At 40.7% G+C, this 20734-nt stretch overlaps 1 protein-coding gene across 4 annotated transcripts in view; it reads left to right on the top strand.

Moving 5' to 3' along the window:
- The window catches only part of LOC136695166 (potassium voltage-gated channel subfamily S member 2-like), a 31851-nt gene extending 16800 nt beyond the window's left edge, over positions 1–15051 (top strand). For 3 of the 4 annotated variants that reach the window (XM_066669083.1, XM_066669253.1, XM_066669166.1), the window contains one exon: positions 161–2002. In XM_066669083.1, coding sequence (XP_066525180.1) covers positions 200–1615 — 1416 coding nt within the window. In that variant the 5' untranslated portion in view covers positions 161–199 and the 3' untranslated portion in view covers positions 1616–2002. Of the gene's footprint in view, positions 1–160; positions 2003–7231; positions 7278–7350; positions 7465–14157 lie in introns of those variants that run through there. The other variant, XR_010802271.1, reaches the window with a different exon arrangement.
- The last annotated feature ends 5683 nt before the right edge of the window (positions 15052–20734 follow it).

The following is a 20734-nucleotide window of genomic DNA, read 5'->3' on the forward strand; positions in this document are numbered from 1 at the left end:
ACACAGCTGATAAACTCCCCTCTTTTGAGTGTTAAACTTTGCAATGCACCTCCCACAACACAGAGAGCCCTTAGTGATAAGATTTCTTTATTCTTGTTTACAGCTGGAGATGTGTGCAGCAAGTTCATCTTTTAATCTGTTTTTGTCTTTTCCCTCTAAGACCTCTAACCAGCCACACACTCTCAAAGAGCCTCAAAACATGACTGGACAAAGTCTGATGAATGTGAATGGAGCCATACGCATCAACGTCGGTGGCTTTAAAAGACGACTTCTCTCTAACATACTGTCTCGCTTTCCTGAGACACGTCTGGCCCGTTTGCTTCGATGCGAGTCCAAAGAGTCGATACTTGAGCTGTGCGATGACTACGACGATGCCGAAAAGGAGTTTTACTTTGATCGGAACCCTGCTCTTTTCCCCTACGTTTTGAATTTCTACAACACCGGCCGTTTACACGTTATGGGAGAGCTCTGTGTGTTCTCATTCAGCCAGGAAATTGAATACTGGGGCATTAATGAGTTCTTCATTGACTCCTGTTGCAGCAACACCTACCACTGCAGAAAAATGGAGCCGGATGGGGAGGAGTGGGAGGACAAAAGTGAGGAAGGGAGCACCACGTCCTCGTTTGATGAGATCTTAGAGTTCTATAACGATGCTGCCAAGTTTGACAAGCAGCCGTTGGGGAGCGTCAGGAGGAAAATCTGGCTGATGCTGGACAACCCAGGTTACTCCGTACTCAGTCGTATCATCAGTTTATTCTCCATCCTGGTGGTGCTGGGATCCATAGCCACCATGTGCATGAACAGCATGAGTGAGTTTGCCCTGTTGGACAGTGAAGGCCTGCTTCAAGAGGACCCGTGTTTTGAGACGGTGGAGCATTTTGGTATCGGCTGGTTTACCTTCGAGCTGGTCGCCCGGTTCGTGGTGGCACCAGACCTCCTCCACTTCTTTGAAAACCCACTGAATGTGATCGATCTAATATCAATTCTACCCTTCTACCTCACTCTCCTGATCAACCTGGTGGCTGAGAGCAGTCCTGCCCTGGCAAACCTAGGCCGTGTGGCGCAGGTGCTCCGTCTGATGCGCATCATTCGAATCCTGAAACTGGCACGTCACTCTACAGGGCTGCGATCGCTTGGAGCCACGCTGAAAAATAGTTACAAAGAGGTGGGGCTGCTGCTTTTGTACCTAGCAGTGGGGGTGTCCTTTTTCTCCGTCATGGCCTACACAATTGAAAAGGAGGAGAACGATGGACTAACCACCATCCCGGCATGCTGGTGGTGGGCCACCGTTAGCATGACCACAGTGGGGTATGGCGACGTGGTGCCAGTGTCCATTGCGGGAAAGCTCACTGCGTCAGCATGCATCCTGGCAGGCATTTTGGTGGTAGTGCTGCCTATAACCCTCATTTTCAACAAGTTCTCTTTGTTCTACAAAAGACAGAAGCAGCTAGAGATCGCCATAAGGAGCTGTGACTTTGATGAGGGTATTAAGGAAGCGCCTTCAGTGAACTTGAGAAACTATTATGCTCATAAAGTGAAGTCTCTCATGGCCAGTCTGTCCAACATGAGTCGCAGTTCCCCCAGTGAGCACAGTCTGAATGAGTCTCTGCAGTAATTGAGGGGTGTAAGGCTATAAAAGAATATCAGTGTAGAGCATCCTATTGTGCCAAATAGTCTCATATGGACTTTAATTACAGTTTGAGCTCTAACCTGGTGACGTTTAAAGTGTTCAGTCTATCCACAGTGATATACGGACGTAGTCTGCTCATTTGCCCTAAAGTGGTGCTCACTGACTAAGCCTTTAACCTTATTTTCCTCTTCATAACGTTCTGCGTTTGAATATTGGTAAAGAAAAGTGTGTGAAGTGTTGTATATTTAAAAGTCAGCGTGTGTTGTCGCTGTACGTGCAGGAATATAATCATCCTGTCAGTTGTGTCTTTTTTCACAGTGAGATTTTCAGTGTCTAAATGTTGTTCATTGGAAACACAGCAGATAAAGTTTATGGAACCACTAAATTACTTGAGTAAAAAAAAGTTTTAATCATTTGGCTTTCCATTTCTCTTTCTGTAAAAGAAACTGACACTGACATGAATGTTTGCCGTAGACGGTTATCATCGGACACACCCAAGCATCCGTTTTCTGTGGGCTCAAGACATTCGCTCACACACTCACACCTACGGACACTTTTGAGTCGCCAGTTAACCTACCAACGTGTGTTTTTGGAGCGTGGGAGGAAACCGGAGCACTACTTGGGTTGCCACCGTGTCGTCCCTTAAGAAACGCAAATAAAATAAAATAAACTTCTGAGGATATTTAGTAGCTTACATTCTACGTATTGAAAACCATTTGTAAAAATTAAACACTCGCTATGTCACAAGATGTTATTTAAGGCATTGTGAGGCATAGGAAAAGATATCTCTTGTGTGCTAGTGTTGATAGTAGTCTCACCACAATACCATGCCAGGATAACGTTTCCTCTCGCCATGATGGCACACATCAGCAGCATGGATTACTCTCTCTCAGTACGGTGACAATCGGGAATTTCTAGACCACGTACTGAGCACACACAACATTTAGAGGGGCACACTGTACAATCAGTCATAAGGCACAACTGTCTAAACACAAACCTGTTAAACACTCCATATATAAAGTTAACAATCAAGACATTACTATAAACATTATTTATGTGTTTATGTGCACTGCTTGAACAAATAAAAACAGAAATCTGTTTGGCAACACTGGGCAAAATTGCATCCATATTTCTTCCTCTGACATACACATGGGGGTCACTGAGAATCTCAAGGAACTGTGTAAACAGCTTCTGCAGTTCCTGATTTAATATATAGACACTGTCTACAATTGAATGATTGGTAATCGACAGATGTCTAATTGCATTGTCATGTTTTACTGGGTGGTGTATGCTCTTATCATTATTTTCTGCGGGAAGGTAATGTCAGAGAACTTTAGAGGTGTAATATCTAATTTTATATCTAATATCTAAAACAAAACGTTTAAATATGAGCTTTCATTACCTTGTCTGTTTCCTGGTGGACTTTATTTAATAAGCGTTAGCTTTTCTAGCTTTTGGAACGATGATGGGGCATCATGGGAAATGTAGTTCCTTTAGTGAAATTGTGTTCCGTGTGTCAAGTTCTGTCCAGCAATCCTGGATAAAACTGACTTTTTACTGCTGTGATTTTATTGGGACACCACAGCACAGTAAAATTATGCCCCTAATGACAATATCAGACATTTTAGATTTAGGCTTACCCTCCGCAGCCTGATAAGGAACCAACTTACCTACTTAAAATACTCTAACAACTCTTCAGGGAGTCCTGGAATAAACTGCTCTTACAAGAATATTTACAGCTAAGAAAGAATAACGGAACAATTTGTCTCACCTGTGGCTGTACAAACTCCAACTATGCAGGGACAAACTCTTCTTGTGGCCCAAACTGGCACTGCATGCTAATTCTGAGCACTTAGCTCCACTAAAAGAAAGAGTGAAAGGGTATGACTGGAAAAAACTGCTGGTAAAACTGGTCTTAAGTGTTAGCCATTTTGTTATTTTTATGTAACGCTTCTCGCCAGTGTGTGTGGATTGAGTGTTCTGAGCATTCTGAGCAGTGTGGATTGTAAAGCGTCCTTGGGTATCTAGAAAGGCGCTATATAAGTGTAACAATAGATGTAACCCTTCTGGTTCTTCTCAGTAATAGGAAAAAAATAATTTGATGGCTAAAATTGTACATGTGATGCTAGACATATTTTTTTCAACTCTTTTGGCTGCTCAAATACGTAAAACAACAACAATCTGGAGGTAATTGGATGCTGGAGACAGCTCTGAACTGTGAAACTCATGTAATGAGGCAGAAATGTGGCTCTATTCCTGCTCCATAAGTGGGTAATATTAAGTTATTTTGGCTGTAGCTATTAATTAAGGTGGAACTGATTCTTAATTAGGGAGAGAGCTAACGGCATGAAAGTAAACATAGACTGGAAGTGCTACAAAACAAAACAGCTCAAGTCACAAATGAGTTTCTGTGGTAGTTCAAATGGAGAATATAGTCTTACAGACACCTTAAAACATGCGGTGCTTCTGAACTTAAACAAACAAGTGAACAGCAGGTCCCTCTGAAATGTTGAGGTTGCTTTTAATGGATCAGCTTACGTTGCTCAAAGTAAAATCCATAGAACTATCTGTATCTAAGAATTTCTAAATACCTTGTGGGTGGTTTTTTGAGTATGATGCTGAATGTGTGTATATGCGAGAAGAGAAAAAAAGACACAAGGCAAAATGACCAGAAGCTTCCAGTGTTATTACAGTATGACATTTGCAGCAGGAAAATTAGGTCATTCTGTCAGACCCCATACACTCCTTAAATACACACATGTACATACACATATCCTGTATCCCTTCATTGTGAATGGGCTGTGAAAATGCAGAGTAGGTTGTGTTGGAGCAGGCAAAGATGGGTCCCCTGGTGCAGCTGACTTGCCCCCTGGCACAGAGCGGTTCAGAAAACCAGCTATGAAAACATCAGCAGGTGGGTGAATGGAAAGCAGGTGTCGTAGTCAATCTCAGTTCAGTTCCTGCTGAATAAACATGACTACATCAGTATTTCTCAAATGAGACGGTCATATTAACTGCACTATACATTTTGCATTTGTCTCATGGTTTCCATGCCCAACACACACACACACACTCACACACACAGATATTTCTTTGCTGTGCTACTGCATGTAAAACACTTCATGAACCCTCTTCTTGTTTGGATAGTTGGTAATTTGCCAGACAAAGATTGCACCAAGGAAACCAGGGGTGTGAAGCTAAAATATATTATTCCATTGGGACAGCTTTATTTTATAACAGATTTTGACTTAAAATATGTGGCTTCCTTTAAAAATCTATGTGGAGTCTGGAGTGAATGTGTGAGTGCACACAAAAAAACAGCCAAATGGTGTTCACCAAAAATAAATAAATATAATAAATAAAAATCTGATTGATAAAACTTTGCTTACATGCACCTTAATGCTAATATGCCAAATTGTTATTTCCGTTGTAGAGCCAGAAATATCAATTAACACACCACAAAATGCTTTAGTATTAATTATTTTCCTGATTTAGTGAACTATTTTGGAACTTTGTGTGTACCGTAACGTGTAAGAATTGTTTGTGCATTTAGTTTTAATTTTGTTTTGCCACTAGATGTCGCCAATTCCCACTCAAGTGTTTTTAATATCTGTGCCCATGGGTCAAATCTTCAAATTTACTCCCACTTTCCCAAAGTATTTCTTCCACACTCACACCTATGAACACTTTTGAGTCTCTAATCACAATAAATACAAACAAATAATAATATAAAACAAATTAGAATTATAAGATTATATTTTTCTATTGTTTGAAGAACTGTTGTGTTCAGATTCTCCTTTTTTACATGAATTTGTTAAATCCACAGCACACATTATAGAGTTATGATTTTACTGAAGGTAATGTGGGGTGGTTAGGGGTCGGAATTCTGTTGTCTGTTGGGTTTGTGTTATTTTGCTGAGTGAAGTGTGGTGGTTACGGGGTGTATTTAATTTCCTCAGTGTCTCTATCTCAGTTGTGATAGTGGGATCAGAGCCGCAAATCTAAGAGAATGAATGGAATGACGACACTCAGAGGGAGAGAGAGGGAGGCATAGACGGTCTGCAGTGTTTTATGTGTGTTTGCATGAATTTATATTCAGAATTTGGTTAAACAACACAATACCTTTCTCATCTGTACTTTTATATCCAAACATTAGCTAATAGCACAGTAGCTAATGTTGCTAGCTAATGTTGCTAGTGTTGTCAAACACATACAGATAAGAATGTGGCTGTGTTTACAGTCCTCTTTTTGTGTCCTTGCACCTTGGCAGGGGATATCTCTCTTCCATTCTGTGTGCTTGTCTGGGTGTATGTGTTTGTGTCTGTGAATGTGTGCAGGAGGAGCTCACAGCTGCTTTGAGGGACAGTGAAATGTGCTAGCGGTACCCTTTGCTCTGCCCTTCTCTGATCTTATCACAGCTGATACTGGGTTATTACTGAGGGAGCTGGTAGTTTTCTGGCCCCGATAAAGCCACCATAACGCGTTTATAATCCAACCTTCACTTCCAGCCAGTGGCCAGAAGAAACTGCAGCCTATAAAACTAACCTTTGTCCCAAACAGTAAAGGTGACATGATAATACCCATCATTAGAAAGCTGATGATGGAGCAAGAGAGGATATGCTGTGTTTGTTTCCCACCACCATACCAGCTCTATGTCTAAACATCTATAGCAACATGTCTCCTGCGTCTGCGCTGATGGGGTCTAATCTCTCTGTGAGATACAGTTATTTTAGCATATCTGTCCGCTGCACTGATCTCATTTATTACCAAGAGAGACAGACAGACTGCTCTGTGAAAGAGAGCACATGTGTGTATGCGTTTGTGTGCAAATGTTAGCCATAGTTAGTCATTACGACGCCAGATTTGGAGTGCTGGCTGCACGTCCCAGGGGTTGATGGGAGCTACGATATGGCCGCTGTTGTTATCTTATCTGCTTGATCAGCTTGGCTGGAGCATCTCCACTATCCCAGATGATAAGCTTAGTTTTATTCCCCCAACCGGCCCACTCTCCCGCAGAGTAATCATCTACCCCACCCTGTAATGCCCGGTGCAGTGTGAAGACTGAAAAGACACAGCAGGGAGGTAAATGTCAATGAGAGGTTAAGGTCAATATATTTGAGCTTATGTGTGTAATTGTATGTGGGGGGGAAAAAGAATCAAAGAATCAAATCAAATGAGGATTGGAAGCCAATATTTCTGTAATCTGTGCTGTTATTCGATACTGAGCCACACTGTTCAATGTGTAATTACATTGATTAATTAAGTTATTATATTTAATTACGGTCTCTCCTCAAATTGCTTGAAACTCTCAGGGCCTGTTGTCTACCAAATTGCCTTTGGAGGGCGACAGAATCTGTTTCTCTCTCTCTCTCTCTCTCTCTCTCTCTCTTTCCCATACAGTGAAATGATACATAAAAACACATCTGGCATTCAGTTGTGCATCAACATAACCAAGTCAGCAGCCAAAGAACAAAGAGAATCATACAGGCTACTGTGCTGTAGCAGCAACTCTGTAAAAAAAGCCAGTGTAGTGTACACTTGGGTTATTTATTTTATATGTACATCTTGCCCTATGATTCTCTCTCTCTCTCTCTCTCTCAGATACACTGTAATATACTGGGTTCAAGTGATCACCAGTTCTAAATGGGTGAGTTTTAAGCCTTTATGATCATTTTTCTATGAGATGTTGGGTGATACGCAGGGAATTGCATCTCTTCCAGGAAATGTTCTGAGAAGATCGAGGCCTCTGTTTAACACATATTTACATTCAGCCTGTACAATGACTCACCCAGTATCAAGAGACAGAGAGAGACCAGGACAGGACCAAAAAAAAGGTAAACAGCAAGACATCAAGACACACGCCTCTACATTAAGCTCTTAGTCATAGGAAAAGAATGGGAAGGAGGCAGAGCAACTGCAGTTGCAGAAAAATGAAGTAGAAATTTTGGGCACTAGGTTTTAACACGTCTGTTTGTTGCTGTTTAACACAAGTTGTAGCTCCATGAAACGGTAAGTTTTACAACAGTTTAGCTGTGTGGCGAGACCCTCATTTCTGACTTTGTATTACTTTACAGAGTAAAGAAATTCATATGCGGTTCAAGAGCCCCAAGAATGATCTCCAAATAAAAGGTTCCTCCCTACTTGGAATGCATCTCTTGCTTTATTACGAGCAAAGGTCTACAGCAGCTGGCATTATGTGTTCTTAACTACAGCGATCTTATCTCCAATCTGCTATAAATATTTAACAAGGAGAACAAGAGAAAAGAGGGGGAAAAGAGTATGGGGGTCATCTCATTTCTCTATAAAACAAGATATTTATAAATGGGTAAATATACCAAAGAATTAAGAGTTTAAAGTGAAACACTAAAGTATTTTGGAGACAGAGCCACTCCCTGTGGATAGTGAAGGCTGCTGCTGTGTTACTTCAGTAAAACAGTCATAACTGAGATTGAATGCTTCATTCAGATTTGAATAAGCGGCGTATCATAATGAAAATGCTTTTTTTTTGCAAAGGAATGCATGAGTTCAGCTGCAGATGTTGCCATTTTAGATGTATAAAAATATGAGATACTGTCTAGGCTTTTGATTGGTAAGGTTCATTAAAGCTTTGGTATGTTTTTGTAGGCCAGGATTAGCTGTACAACTGCCCGTCATGCCATATTTTATAGCAGGAGTTTAGTAGGGAATTTAAAGCATTACAGTCTCAGAGCATGTGTCCAAAAGAAAATCTATTATCGATCCATTACAGGAGAAAATAAAAGTGAACACTTTCTCGGCTTCAACCCTCAACACCAGTGCAATGAAACATGTTGAAAAACCTAAGATGATAAGACACTTATCATCATGTATTTGTTGTTCTTTACCCTCCAGCTTATGGCAAAACCACCATTTGAATGCGGTAATGATTAAATAAAATTTAAAATATGTAATCAAGCCTTTTAGCAACATGTCCAGAGCCTTTTCACATAGCCATGAGGTAAATATAATATATATATTTATATATCACCACATACTGCAGATCTTCACCTAATGGCTATATGTATTTTTTTTCTAGCAGGAATCGGTTGATAGATCTGCTCCTTATCTCTCTACTCCACATCTCACACTGATAGCACTGAGATCATTCAGTAATTCAGTACTATGTTGTATCATAGTGAACACAGGCTGCTGCCCCGAGGTCATCACCAGCTGCGTGATTTAGCAAAAGGAAAGTTTATAGATACAGTTGTCTTTTAGTATCTGCAGGTTCCACAGCTGCAGATTCACAGATCTTCAGTCTCTCTTCAGCACTCATTGTTTGAGCAACGATCATTTTTCCTGGTCTTTACTGATCCTAATCAATGCAGTAATGCATCTGTTAACATATTTACTTTGTATTCTATAAAACATATTTCCAGACAAGTCGCTGTGTAAAATGTAAGTAGAAACAGAATGTGATTATGTGCACATTATTTAAACCCTTCCAAACATTTGGGACACACCTACAAAAGCCTTGTGAAAACCTTTGTAATGCTGGGAAAAAAGAACGTGGGGATTTCTTCATCTACGTTATGTTTTGAGGTTTCAGAAACATGATTAAAATGGACACAGTTCCTCAGTGGCAGCTTCCATCTGACGGCTCATTCAGCAGCGCGTTCAGCCTCGCAATAAATGATTTTCTAAAAGGTTCAAAGATTTCTTTGGATTTCTTTTCAAAGTTTAATATACGACAGATGGAGAAAGACCCAGATGAATTGCAATCTTCCATTTCAACATCTGAACTGATTGATGATACTCAAACATTGTTTGTCAAAAGATGGTGAGCCACAAATCACACATTCAAGCTTTTATTGCGTTTTACATAACGTCACAACCTTTCTGGAAATGGTTTTCTATTAAGATCTAGTATCGTTTATGTGCACAGAAGATGTGTTTAGACTGTAAGTATCTCCATTTATGTCCATTTTTACTGTTCTACATCATTTGAACACAGCAGCTGTCCTTTACACCGTGAACATTTTCATGACGAATGAACCAATAGAAATGCTCCAAAATGACTCTGAATAAAAACATTTACACTGACTTCCATTGAAATTTAGGAAGGATTTTTTACTTCTGCTGTAAAGTTGCAGCTTTGAAGATACATGTTTTTGATTGGCGAACTGTATACCTATAAAATACCTATAAATGTTAAACCTTATAACATTTAAAATAAATATAGGAAAAAAAATTTAAAACTTATTTGTGGAATTAGGAATCTACAGAGGTTCCTGGAACAACACATGCGTGCGCACACACACGCACACACACACACACACACACAGTTACATAGTGTAGACTGCTGTTAATTACCATGTATACATCAATGAAATGACTCCTGACCATTAGCTCCTGGACCTTACCATTACTATGAACCTTACCATGGCATATGGGCCTTTAATTGCCAATTAACTACTGTAAACTGTTATCTTGGGCCTGGATGCACCTTTACGCACTCTCATACATCAGAAGTCCCACACAGTGGGAGCTGACAGTCACCGTGGCTAGGTGAAGGCCAGTCTGAGAGAAAAGCAGATAAGCATACGACAGATTCGTGTTGCATGAATCTCTAATGTGATGTGGATGAGTGTGGATGGTGAATGTGTTCGTGTTCTTTCATGTACAGAGTGAATGACAGATAAAAATCATTCTTCATTTTGTTTGCAAGTGAGTTTCATTTACTACGTTCTGAATATTTTTTGTGGCTTTGGCTCTTGTTCTTCTGTATAGAGCCTGACAGAAGGAATCTGTTATGCAATGTGACAGTAAAGCCTGTCGTAAACTACTGTTTATGCTCCTTCATAAAAGTAAGGTGTGTTTCCCCAGCGTGTTTATGGCTCAGTATCACAGCCTCTTCTCATTCTTACTTTTATAAGGCAGCTTGTTAAAAATCAAATGCAAATGTTAGTCAATTAAAGAGCAAACAGAAGCCTCTGGGCTTTACAGGGTTGGTGTCAATTTGCATTGCAGAAGTTTTTCCATTTTTGTTCACTTGGATTGGATTTTTTTTTTATTTCATAGATTTATCTGTTTATTTATTTATAGTTATACTTTTATAGTGGGGCGGCACGGTGGAGCAGCAGGTAGTGTCTCAGCTCCAGGGTCCTTGTGGTGATTGAGGTGATTGTCTGTGAGGAGTGTGGTGTGTTCTCCCTGTGTCTGCGTGGGTTTCCTCCGGGTGACTGTCTGTGAGGAGTGTGGTGTGTTCTCCCTGTGTCTGCGTGGGTTTCCTCCGGGTGACTGTCTGTGAGGAATGTGGTGTGTTCTCCCTGTGTCTGCATGGGTTTCCTCCGGGTGACTGTCTGTGAGGAGTGTGGTGTGTTCTCCCTGTGTCTGCGTGGGTTTCCTCCGGGTGACTGTCTGTGAGGAATGTGGTGTGTTCTCCCTGTGTCTGCATGGGTTTCCTCCGGGTGACTGTCTGTGAGGAGTGTGGTGTGTTCTCCCTGTGTCTGCGTGGGTTTCCTCCCACGCTCCAAAAACACGTTGGTGACTTAAAAGTGTCCATAGATGTGAGTGTCTGAGGACTGGCACCCCCTGCAGGGTGTGTTCCTGCCTTACGCCCCATGATTCCACACAGACACAGAGAACACATGGAAACTCCACCCAGATGGGACTTGAACCCAGCACAGAGAGGTGAACATCCTAACCGCCAAGCGACACACTGCTTGGTTATTATATGGTCAGATGATGAGATACAATCTTAGAAATTAATTTATGAAATAATCTTGTGCATAAGGAAAGAGGGAGAGTGACAGAGACTCATAAAGGCTCAGAGCCACATTTTCTGTTCTGTACAGACATATGAACTTAACAATGAAACAACAAATGCGGGGCATAGTTTCCACAAGCCTCAGCTTGCAAAAACATTTCAGAATTTGACAGGAAAATATACACGACTAGAAATCCAAACAGCGTCTGCTGTAGGCCCAGTGCAGCCTGTTCAAAAATGTAACTTGATGTTTTTTCTTCTAATTATTTTAGTAGGCGAATGGCTTACTTTGAAAGTGATTAATCAAAACCTACCCAACTGCAACATGGTCCACATTTACCACACCAGTAGATCCACTGTGATTACCAGTTAAAAGAAACCTTGTTTTGAAACAGGGTGTTCAGATTTTACACCCAAATAATGCATATTACACTGCTGAGAATCTCTTCTGAAGACACATGACTCTGATGTTTAGCGTTAAGGACAGGGTACATTCATGAGATTAACTGTGATATCAGTAAATAACCTGATGAAGGAGAAATGTATATTTCATGCTAGTTTAACTCTGTATTGTGAGGGTAATCAGTGTGATGCCCAGCTCAGGCTAGCAGTAGGAGCTTAAAAGTTCAGATGTGTTGATTTTGGCAGCTAGTATATACTCTAAGATTGCCACAAAATTCACTAATGAGCAAATGTGACAACACTCAACCCTCAAAGCTACAATAACCTTTTCTCGTATAAAGAGTGTGGTGTTGAAACGTCTGCTACTCTATCAGGAAAACCTTGAGGCTGTAAGCGGCCTGTGAACTTGCTCCTCTGTGCTGTTAGCGTTACGCTAATCAGAGTTCGTACATTAAACAAACTGGACTGATCGGTGACAGAATGTCAGTTGACATCTCATTCCAGAGGTTGCTCCCCTTCCCACCAGTACACCAACTTCTCAACCCACTTTTTGTTTTTCAGGGTGAGGTAGATATATGACGGCGAGTGTAGCAGCAGCTGGCTAGGCTGTGCATGGTGTGCTAGGGAAGCTAATCTTGTTTACATTCAATCTGCTATTTCCTCCCTGCTGTAGCCTTGAGAGGGGAAAGTCATGTAATATGTGTATTAAAAATAAGTGTAGCAGAGCAGGAAACAACCTACTGGCAGAGTGCATGCTTTGAGGCTTAGCCAACACAGCTGGCCTCGAGGTGCAATTGATCCGCACCATAATGTGGCCATATTCCTACAGAACCTGAGACCTCACTCAGGGCCAAAAACCTACACTGTTGCTGGAAAGAGCAGTCACTCACACTGCCTGGATCAATTAGGGACTTGGGGTAAATATGTAAATGGTAGTAGTATGTGTGTGTGTGTATGTGTGTATGTGTGTGTGTGTGTGTGTGTGTTGATTGTGATCTTGCATACCAGGTAAAATGTAAATGTTATTTCATAGTGTAAATAGGCATTGCATGATAACATTCTGCTCTGTAAACCCTTTATTTTATTCATACTTTCATGCTTTTACTTTGCAAGTCCAGGGTATGTTTCAGCCACCGCACTTGTCCCTGCTCTGAGGGTCAGTACATTTCCCTCACAGCGCATAGAGTAAATGAGGTAGAGGAGTGTCCAGGGTTTCAGGTCTCAATGTATTTTGAATTTCAGTGAGTGTGCGGGTGTGTGTGTGTGTGTGTGTGTGTGTGTGTGAACGCCTGCAGAAAGGCAGGCTGATAAGCAACCTCAGGGAGGAAATAGTAATAGAAGCTAAAAACACAGCGGAAAGGCTTGTGGGGGTTTTTATGGAAACTAAAATTTAAACTCTAACCATGCAATCACCACATTAAAGCAAGCCGTCCTGGAGCTGACCGCTGGTATGCTGCTCTCCTGCCAGTTCGCTGCTTTTCATTAGATCTCTCGATTTTTTCAATTGATTTGGCAAATTAACTCACAACAGGCAGAGCACACTATGCCGGCTGGAAAGGAGTGTAGCGGCAAATTGCGTTTATCAAAACCACACTACACCTCGATTATAAAAGTTGATCAGGAGGAAACAGTATAGCGCCATCTGAAATATGAAAGACCAAGTACAGCACAACACAGCACACATTTGTGTTTTCACAAAAAGTCAGTCGTGATTTCAAGATGGCATCGTTTTTATTACAGAGAAAACATAACTTTAAACTTAAAACAGAGCAGTTAGTGAGATTTATGATTTTAAAGTCATGTAAACCTTACTAGGTAATTGTTTTTCATTCATGCGTTCACCATAGTCACCTAAACTACTACTAACCATGTCATATTTAATGCACATCACTTATTTGCATCCTCCTGAACCAAGGCAAACAAGGATCATTTCAAATTTACTGTACAAGGGCTTTCCAGAGGCAGAGAAATTTGCTGGTTGTTGATTACTTTTGACTTTGAGGTGCACACACTCTGTACAGGAGACTGATTTGTTTTCAGTGAAACCCTCATAAAACATGTGCTGTAATCAAGAATATGCCACAAATCATGCAAAGGCACTAGATTCGATGCCAGAAATACCAGTCTATCTACTGCACAGGAAAAAAATAAAAGGGAGAAATCCATTTTCCTCCAGTCTGTCCTGTGAAACGATTCTTATTTTAACTTATTTTCATGGCATGGAAGGTGAGAGGATAGTGAATGAGAAAGGATTTTTTGAATATGTTAATATTTCAAATATCTTTTATAAGACGTTTCTTTCCTTCATTATCTCTCTATCTTCTAACAAATGTCTAGGCTGAAGTCTCAGATGAGAATTATTATTATTCCTTCATTCATTGTCTGTAACCCTTTTCAGAGTCGGGGTGGGTCCAGAGTCTACCCAGAATCACTGGGCGCAAGGTGGGAACACACCCTGCAGGGTTTTTTTGAGTCGCTAATCCACCTACCAACTCGTGTTTTTGGACCATGGAAGGAAACCCACGCGGACACAGGGAGAACACTGAATTTATTAAGATGTAAACCAAAATGGACTATACACAATAAGGTATTGGTAGCTAAATGCTATCATTGTTATCCCAAAATAGATTGCAGCATTTTATATATTTTGAAGCATAATTTGTAAATAAATTTCTTTGAAGTTAAATACCAATATATCATTTTAATTATTAACATACGCAATTTCATGATTTTAGGGAGATTATTACAAACTGTGTTTGCAAAATTAAACATCTGGGTAACACTTTACGTGATTCATGATATGTTAGACAGTAATAAATTATTAAATGGTTAGTTACAGTCACCAGTTAAACTAGCTTTAGCTAGCATAGATTTATTTCTGCAGTCATCAGCTTAGTTGTCTTCTGCGGTCTTCCAGGCCTTTTGGTGTTACTGAGCTCACAGGTGCACTTTTTTTTATTTTATTATTATTTTTTTAATGAATGTAACAAATTGTTGATTTATGCATTCCTACAATTTCTGTGATCCTTCAGTTAGGTTTTTTCTTTTTACTTGCACTGGCCCTTCTTTGGTTTGCAGGTTGCATATAGATGTCCTCTGTGTCACGCTTTGCCCTGTTTCATATTTTTCTTGGTCTATCTTTGCATCTTTTCTGTGTTTCCTTGTCTGGCACATGGATGTTTTGTTTTGTTCTTGACCCCTCCCTTAGCTAACCTAAGCCCCGCCCCCCCTTTGTGGTCATACTCTCTCCTTATCTTTCCCAGGTGTTCCTTGTCTGGGTTCATTTGTCTGAGTGTGCCTTTGTCGGGTCTTGTGTGTGTGTGTGTGTGTGTGTGTGTTAGCTTCTCACCACAGTTGGTTCACAGTTGTTCTTTTTGTTTCTGACTAACTTTTAATGTTTATGTTAAGTTTGTTTTAGTTCATGTATTTCGTGTCCAGCTCTTTTTTATTTTCAGATTATGTGTTGTTTTTGGGTTTGTTATTTGTTTAAAATAAAATGTTTGCACATAGCGTCCACCTCCTCGTCCCTGACCAACCGTGACACCCTAAATAAAAACTGTTTCTTAAACCCTTTTGAATTAAAGCTGATGCCTTCACATTTGATCCCATGCTGATTTTTCGTACTGAACGCACACACACACACACACACACAAACACACATAACCCTATTCTCTCTCCACAATTACTGATTAATTTGCCAGGTCCTTGGGCATTGCCTAGAGCAAAATAGGTGTGAGAATCTGTCTACATCCTTCACTCATACTTGCTCGCAAAGAAATTTCAGTTATGTTTTACGTGATGTTAAATTGCTATGCTGAACTTATGTTTTAGCCATATTGGATATCTAAGAGTCTTTTCCAATATGGTCATTTCTCTCCACCCTTATGTCTGAGCCAGAGCAGCTCCCCAGGTTCCCAAGACCACAGGCCCCATGCCTTTATGACCATTTTAAATCGACAAATGCTTAGCAGGAATTACTCTGTGTCTAGAAAGTAAAGGAATGCATCAGGTAGAGTAATACGTGGCTCTCTATGGCTATGAGCACCAGACCACCTGCACTGCTGAGGAATTACAACATCTCTGAATGAACTTTATTCAGCTATGATCGTTTTGGACACAGACCAGGAAGCCAGTTAGATTTGTGTGAGTGTGTGTATGTGTGTGTACATGTATATAACTGTGTATTTGTGAGCAATATTACTGTAGTGTGGCCCGGAAGCAAATGTATCCAATATTTCATTCACAAATTAAAAGGAACGTCTATGATTGTGGGCAATCGCAGTTGTTTATATTCCGAAGCTAAGCATTTTTTAAGGTGGAGCGGTGTGTTTGAGGGAAATTAACAACTGTTGTTTGTATGTGACAGAAGTGTAGCTTGTCTGTACGTTTTTATTCACTGTTTGAAATACCACAGAAACTCATCTGTAACTGGAGTTGTTTTGTTTTGTAGCACTGGCGCTAATGCAGTTAGCTGTCTCCCGAGTTTGGAGACATTTCCACCTTAATTGATAACAGCAGAAATAAGTCAATATTACTCACCTATGGAGCAGGAATAGAGTAACATCCTCATTTCAGTTCATGCTTTTCAACATTTAGAGTCTCTCTGTTGTCTAAAAAAATGAGAGAGAGAGAGAGAGAGAGAGACTAGCATACCAGACTGAGCCAGTTTGTCTTTTCACTCATTTACAGACACTGAGGCTTTGTAAACACATTAGACCGGTTTCAAGCACAAAAACAGACCGGAGAACAGAAAATGATGAAGACATTTGAATTTCACAAAAAGTGTTGATTACAAAATCGTGAACTGCGCCTTTAATAGTAAGTAACAGATATTTTACAGTAACCTCTCAGATGCTGACCTTGTTTCTGGATGTCCATCTGACTTTCTGTGTATTGTGTGCTTGAAGTTTGCTCAGTTTTGCAAGCCCCAGTGTGGAGCAGAAATGTAGGTACCTTCAGCATCACACCAATAAAATGTTCTCTCTGCCTGATGCTCACTGAGCTGAGGCCTGTGGCCATGCCCTCCTCAATGAGCTGTGCAAAGCAAACACACGCACACACACACACATGCATGCGCAGTTTTTTAAAAATGTGATTCAGAAGCTCCAGATGTTTTGTTAATGGAGCTTCCTCTTTAGGATTTTGTTAGACACTTAATGTGGCAGTGTGAACACAGAAGTGTAGAGCTCATAATGCATATGAGTACAGTGGTGCTGAGTATACACTGAAGCTGAAAATAATTTCTGGCTTTATAGGTGAATTATTTTGAAGGTGCTTATATTTAAACGTAAAGTTCACAATTTTAATCAATAAACACTTTTTGTAAAATTCTGAGGATGTTTCCGCACTGTTTGCTGCTCTGCAGTCGGTTTAATCTGGAAACCGCTCTAATGTGTTTACGAAGTCCCAGTGTCTGTAAATGGGTAAAAAAACCTAAGTGTCTGGGTCCGGTACTAGGCTTTCTCTCTCTCTGCTCACGGCAGAGAAACGCCATCTGGAGGTTTTTAGACAACGGAGAGACTCCAAACACTGAAAAGCACCAACTGAGATGAGGATGTTGCTCTATTCCTGCTCCATAGGGGGGTAACAGTCACTTATTTTTGCTATTATCACTTGGTGGAAATTATTATCACTTAAGGTGGAAATGTCTCCAAACGGCTAACTGCATTAGTGACAGTGCTCCAAAACTAAACAACTCCAGTTACAGATGAGTCTCTGTGGTAATTCAAACAGTGAATAAATACTTACAGACCAGTTACATCAGCCGCAAACCTAAACCTGAACTTAAACAAACCAGAGAGAACAAGGATTCCCTACAATCGTAGATGTCCCTTTTAAGTGTAATGGCATAAAACAGCTTTAAAACCAGGACAAAGGCATGAGAATGTTTTGAGAATAAAATATTCTGTGATGTGGGTTATTCTGTAAACGTTGGTGTAGTTCTGTGTGCTAAGCTGTTTGCAGTGTATTGTACTGTGCTGTGCTCTAGATGTTGGGGCTGAATGTGCTCTTCATTACAAGGGAAAGAGCAGCGAGGGCAAGGGAGAATCAGACTGTAGCCAAGTTCTGTGGGGCCCCATGAGCCACCAGTAAAAGTCCCAGCCAGAAAACGGTTCAGTCCAGGAAGGGGAAACAGAGCCCTTCCAGTAGAATGCTACTTCTGTGGAAAAGCCCTCAGCTGTTGAGCTGCCTTCTGAGGCTGCAGCTTATTCATGACGCAAGCTAGGAGGCAGAGTGGTTGTTGAAGTGAGTTCCTAATGTATTTTGGTGCAGCAATACATGTCTATTTTAGATTTTTCATTAATTCATTCATTGTCTGTAACCCTTATCCAGTTCAGGGTCACGGTGGGTCCAGAGCCTACCCGGAATCACTGGGCACAAGGCAGGAACACACCCTGGAGGGGGCGCCAGTCCTTCACAGGTCATCACACACTCACTCACACACTTACACCTATGGACACTTTTGAGGCGCCAGTCCACCTACCAACGTGTGTTTTTGGAGCGTGGGAGGAAACCGGAGCACCTGGAGGAAACCCATGCAGACACAGAGAGAACACACCACACTCCTCACAGAGAGTCACCTGGAGGAAACCCACGCAGACACAGGGAGAACACACCAAACTCCTCACAGACAGTTACCCGGAGGAAACCCACGCAGACACAGGGAGAACACACCACACTCTTCACAAACCCACCACAGGTCCAAGTTTGAGCAGCCAGCCCCAGTCCCCAGAGAGCAAACCTCATTTTATTCGGATTATCCACTTTCATCTTTTATACAAATAAGTACCAGCTACAAGTATTGTTGTGGTGCCAGGCACGAAATATGTCTTTTTTCTTTCCCAGATTTTACTTCTGTCACATTTGGTTGCCATTATTTTTAGAGTCACATCGACCAGCCAAAGTAAACCCAGACACTTGGAAAAGCATGGAGGTTGAGGTAGGGCTAGATGGCCACAGGTGTTTGTCTTTAACTGTTAAAAAAAATTAAATTGCAGCCCTTGTATTCTGTGTACAGGTGTGCATGTCTGTTTTTTGAGGTGTTTCCTCCTATTGTTCAAAATTCAAAATGATGTGCATTGGTGCTATCATCAGATCACGAATTTGCTCAAGGTCTATAGTGGAGACACTATCGACCTAGCACTTAGGGTATGTAGGAAGCACGCTCTTCCCTGTAACTCATGTTGCAGCCAAGCTCGGGCGTCTGTCAGCTGATGTGACAGTTCTGGGTGGTTTGCTTTCACAACATGAAGCTATTTGTTTGCCACAGTTCAAAAATTATACAGTGGGTTAGCCTCAGAAGAATCACATGCTGATGGATGAAATTCGCAACTAGTAATAGAGTACAGCATTTTTCATGCAGAATGTGGATCGGCTTTGTCTTACTGAACTAAAAAAGGCCTTCCCAGAAAAAGACGTAGTCTGGATGGCAGCGTGTTGCTCCAAATCCTGTATGTGTCGTTGGGTATTAACGTTACCTTTGCAGATGTGCAAGTCACCCATACCGTATGCACTAAGGCCCACCTCATACCATCATGGATGCTGGTTTTTGAACTGTGTGCTTATAACAAGCTGAATCCCTCTCCACTTTAGCCCAGAATTTTATCATCAGTGATTTCCAAAAAAGAATTTCAAATTTTGTTTTATTGAACCACAACACACTTTTCCACTTCACCTCAGTCCATCTTAAATGGGTGCAGACCTAGACAAGGTGGTGGTTTTACTGGATCCTTTTTATATATGGTTTCTGCTTTGCTTTTGTGAGTTTTAACTTGAATTTGTCATTGCAGCAAAAGAAAAAAAAGTGGTTTATGTAAAGCATTTTTAAACCTATTGCCAATTAATTCATTAATTCATCTGGTCATTCATTAGTTTATTTATTTATTTATTTATTTATATTACACCATTTTGCCAGACTTATGTTCTCCATCCAAAATTTTGGAACCTCCATAAAAATATTTTTCTAAAAACAATAAGACTTCCCAGTTTCAACATTTGAACTATTGTCTTTGTTCTGTTTTCAATTAAATGTACGGTTTAAATGATTTGCACATAACTGCATTCTGTTTTAATTTATATTTGGCCTAGTGTCCCAACTTTTCTAGAAATGGGCTTGTAATTCATGTAATTCATTCTCTTTTTTCTCTTATTTCTAAAGCGTTTATATTTTAACTTCTGAAATGTCTTTTCTTTTGGTGAAATCTTATGTTTTTCTCAGTACTTCTCTAAAGATTGCTGGCAGAGTTACTCTTTTCAGGAACTTAATAAATGAGTAGAAAATCTGACAAAAAAATATTACATCTACGGCACTTTTGTTAACTGCAGTATCATAGAAAACGTAGAAATCAGGTTTTGAGACTTGGTACCGATGTACAAATAACAACTACAAAGAAAGAATGACTCGTTGTGGAGTGAACAACTATCACAGAAGTTTGACCGTTTTCCAGGTAACACATCTACACAGACACAGATGCAAACATGTTAAACATCCATCCCTGTGGATCACTAACATACGTGTTTTTGTTTCAGCTGGAGACTCCAAATGCACGGTATGAAGATTTACAACTTGCTCTCTCTTCTCTCTTTTTTCAAATGCACACACACACACACAAGTTCTGTGCCAGCAGTGAGTCAGGGTTGAGTGTAGCAGCACCTGCACTGTTACAGATCCCTACAGTCCACTTACGGTCTGCATCCCTCTCCTCTCTCTAGCTCTCTCTCTCTCACACACACAAGAAACTATTTTTTTTTTCTTTTTTGCTCTCATTCTGCTTCTCTCCCTACACACCCACAACAACATACGACCCGACCCCTAAGCATACCTCACTGCCTTTACTTCATCAAACAGAAACAATGGGACAGCACCGCTGAGAACTGTAGTGTTTTATGAGTTGATGACATCATGGGTTACGTGGGGCAGAGGCTTAGCAGCAGCTTCTGGTCTTAGGCTTTCTAAAACTCAACCTAGCCATTCA

The sequence above is a fragment of the Hoplias malabaricus genome, chromosome 1 (genome assembly GCF_029633855.1).
Source record: "Hoplias malabaricus isolate fHopMal1 chromosome 1, fHopMal1.hap1, whole genome shotgun sequence".
NCBI classification, from domain to species: domain Eukaryota; kingdom Metazoa; phylum Chordata; class Actinopteri; order Characiformes; family Erythrinidae; genus Hoplias; species Hoplias malabaricus.